The following is a 3,158-nucleotide window of genomic DNA, read 5'->3' as shown; positions in this document are numbered from 1 at the left end:
ACTCTCATATCCAGACATCATCGGCAAGTCCATGGATTCGCCTCCCCTCTGCCTGCCGCTTCGGTGACAGGTGGGGGAAGGGGAATCCCGGTGCATTTGCTCCGGTTTAGGTTAGGCTTTTTAGTCCTCGCAGGTGCGGGGCTCAAGCGGATGGCGACGCTTTTTCTTCGAGTTTGTCTTCTGGGCTCTGATTCTCCTGAAGTTCGTCTGTCTCAACGTAGTCGATGGAGCTCCGACGTAAATTCCTGTCGTCTCCTTGGGCCGGCGAGGTTAGGGTTTCTCGTCATGTGGCGTGGTTTGGTGTCATGTGCTTCAGGTCTATGCAAGGGTTCAACGGCGACGACTGTGGCTCCAGGGCGTTGGTCCTTAGAGGCACATGCATGAAGACTTCCCCACTGTCATCGACAAGGTTGAGCCGGCTCCCATTGAGGAGTGGCGATAGTGGCGCGTGGGCGGCTTGTTCTGGCAGCAGTAGTGGTCGTTAGGTGATTTCGGAATCTCGATGCAATTTTTATTATGTTTCGGTGAACTTTTAGATCCTTTTCGCAAAAAAAAAAATCACCCCTCCCCCCCCAAAAGGTCATTTCGGCACAAAAAAGTGATTGACTTTCTTTTTTTCATTTTGAAAGAAAATGTCTTTCTTGTGAGTAAGTGACTATCCATTTTCAATATGTATGTGCAGGTCACTGGTTGTCTAGCTCACCACTGCAATTTAACTTGCTCGTTTCTTCTCTCTTTTTCTCACATGGTGACTAAATGATTAGTGACTTCACAACTGCTAGCTAACCTAATTGTCATCTATTGGTTCCTTCAAGATCTCAAGCCCGGGCCCACACGGACATGTTTTTTGCGGGGCAAAGATAAATCGAAAACGACAGAGACCATTTCCGTGAGATAAACTTATATGCGAGGTCTCAACCGCTAATGTGCCACCGGTATAAATACATGGCCACAGCAGAGTGGAACTACAGGTACCGCATCTCCACTTGCGAGTTCTTGGAGCGACACGCACGCACGTCGCGCCGGCTATGGACGACGAGCTGCTCTCCCCGTGCTCCTCCTTCTTCCCGGTCTCGCCGCCGTCCGGGCAGTTCGAGCACCACCACCACCAGTTCATCGAGTTCACCTCCTGCGAGGTCCCCGAGCAATGGCTGCTCGGCGACGTCGTCGTCCCGGCCAAGAGCGAGGACGCGGGGGACCTGTGGCCCGCGGGGTCCCTGCTGTCCCCGGACTCCGAGCTCTCGGAGCTGCCGGCGGTGAGCCTCCCTGCCTCCACGGAGTCGACGCCGCGGCCGGCGGCCAAGCGGCGTGGGAGGAAGCCCGGGCCACGCCCCGAGGGCCCCACTGTCAGCCACGTGGAGGCCGAGCGGCAGCGCCGCGACAAACTGAACCGCCGCTTCTGCGACCTCCGCGCTGCCGTCCCCACCGTGTCCCGTATGGACAAGGCCTCCCTCCTCGCCGACGCCGCCGCATACATCGCCGAGCTGCGCGCCCGTGTGGCCCGGCTCGAGGACGAGAGCAAGCAGGCGGCCGCCGCGAGGTGGGACGCTAACTCGGCCTCCTTCGGCGGTGGCGGCGCCTCCTTCCAGCACTTTCTAGCCGGTGACGAGACGGTGGAGGTGCGGATGGTGGGGCGAGACGCCGCCGCAGTGCGCGTGACCACGGCCGCGGGGTCTGCCCCGCACGCGCCGGCGCGGCTGATGAGCGCGCTCCGGTCGCTGGAGCTGCAGGTGCAGCACGCGTGCGTGAGCCGCGTGCAGGGCGCGACGGTGCAGGACGTCGTGGTGGACGTGCCCACCGCGCTGCAGCATGATGACGGCGCCGCCCTCCGCTCCGCGCTGCTCCAGCGGCTACGCGACAGCGCCTAGCTATTGAGCCTAGAGCTCCCCTACGTTATCTCGTGAGCTGGTACATCACGAGACAACTCTCGCGTACGATAGATGCCGTGCATGGTAAATCTGGCGCCTTTGCTGCGTGTCGTCCATGGAATAAATTCCAATACCCATATACTATATTGTAAACAGTGACCAGTGAAAAGCTTGTTTGGATCTATACTTATACGGATTGAATATATGTATGCACGTGGGTTACTAGTGTTACTAGTCATCAACCCGTGCAACTTCACGGGCTAGCGACTTGAGTGCAAAAATTTGGTGTTTAAAATACTTTGAAAAAATAATGTACATTGAATATCATTCATAATTTAATTTATAAGTGTACTTTTCGATATCACGGTCACATTGTTTAATCTTTCAATCAATGCACAGCCATAAGCAGTGGCAATGTATAAATTTGATGTATAATTCATGGTAGTAATTTGAACAATATCAAAAACAATCTAAGTTGGAAATATTATTGGTGAAAATGATACATGATTGAGAAATAGAAAAATATACAAATTGATTATTACTTTGGTAAAAGGACACATTTTTTGAAACTGTAAATTTTATCTAAGTTACTTTTATCAATTTGAGATAATTGGGATTGGCTTCTGCTGAGCGGTAATTACAAAATATAGTTATTCCTTTTCGGAATTGTTTATGTCAGTACTCTTATCCATGGGCATGAAGTATTATAAATGGTTGCGAGTGTATATTCTTTAGTAAATATAGAAATTCTTATCCTTTAGAAAATGATGAGAAGTGTTGATTCTTTATTGACAAAGATTTAGATGCTTACAAAACTTTAAAATTATGTGGATATCAGTCTTCGAGACGTGTAAATGGATGTCATACATTTGCATACCTAAAATTGCTCACTACCATTTACTCTTATTTTATACTGCAACTTGGTCGACTTTGAAATAACATTTGTCCAGTCCCTGAGAAATAACAATTTAAATTATTCTAATGCGGTACTTGTTAACAATACAATGTTGTTTATATATGCTATTTGGAGAAACCAATACAAAAGGGTTTCTATCGGTCATTATCAAAGCTAGAAAATATTTTTTTTGCATTATATAGGTCATAATGAAAGTTAGGAAAAATTTAGTTTGCAAATTGAACCCTAAACAAAATTATTTTATATATTTTCTATCGCTTGTCTCAACCTATGTTCTGCATTAAATCATGAATCTTATAGTTTATTCCTAATGAATTGGGAAAATATATACCGTGAAGCTCTTTTTTTTATTGAAGCGTTCAAATAGGTTAAAA

At 48.3% G+C, this 3,158-nt stretch overlaps 1 protein-coding gene across 1 annotated transcript; it reads left to right on the top strand.

Annotated features, from left to right (window-relative positions):
- The first annotated feature begins 828 nt into the window (after positions 1–828).
- On the top strand, positions 829–2,131 carry LOC109780531 (transcription factor MYC2-like). Its single transcript, XM_040388489.3, has one exon. The coding sequence runs from the start codon at positions 1,029–1,031 to the stop codon at positions 1,866–1,868; it is 840 nt and encodes a 279-aa protein (XP_040244423.1). The 5' UTR covers positions 829–1,028; the 3' UTR covers positions 1,869–2,131.
- The last annotated feature ends 1,027 nt before the right edge of the window (positions 2,132–3,158 follow it).

Source organism: Aegilops tauschii, chromosome 5 (genome assembly GCF_002575655.3).
Source record: "Aegilops tauschii subsp. strangulata cultivar AL8/78 chromosome 5, Aet v6.0, whole genome shotgun sequence".
Classification (NCBI taxonomy): Eukaryota; Viridiplantae; Streptophyta; class Magnoliopsida; order Poales; family Poaceae; genus Aegilops; species Aegilops tauschii.
This window is presented reverse-complemented; position numbering and strand designations above follow the sequence as displayed.

Coding starts and splice junctions, on each gene's coding strand:
- LOC109780531 (XM_040388489.3), top strand. CDS start 1,029: ATGGACGACGAGCTGCTCTCCCCGTGCTCCTCCTTCTTCCCGGTCTCG.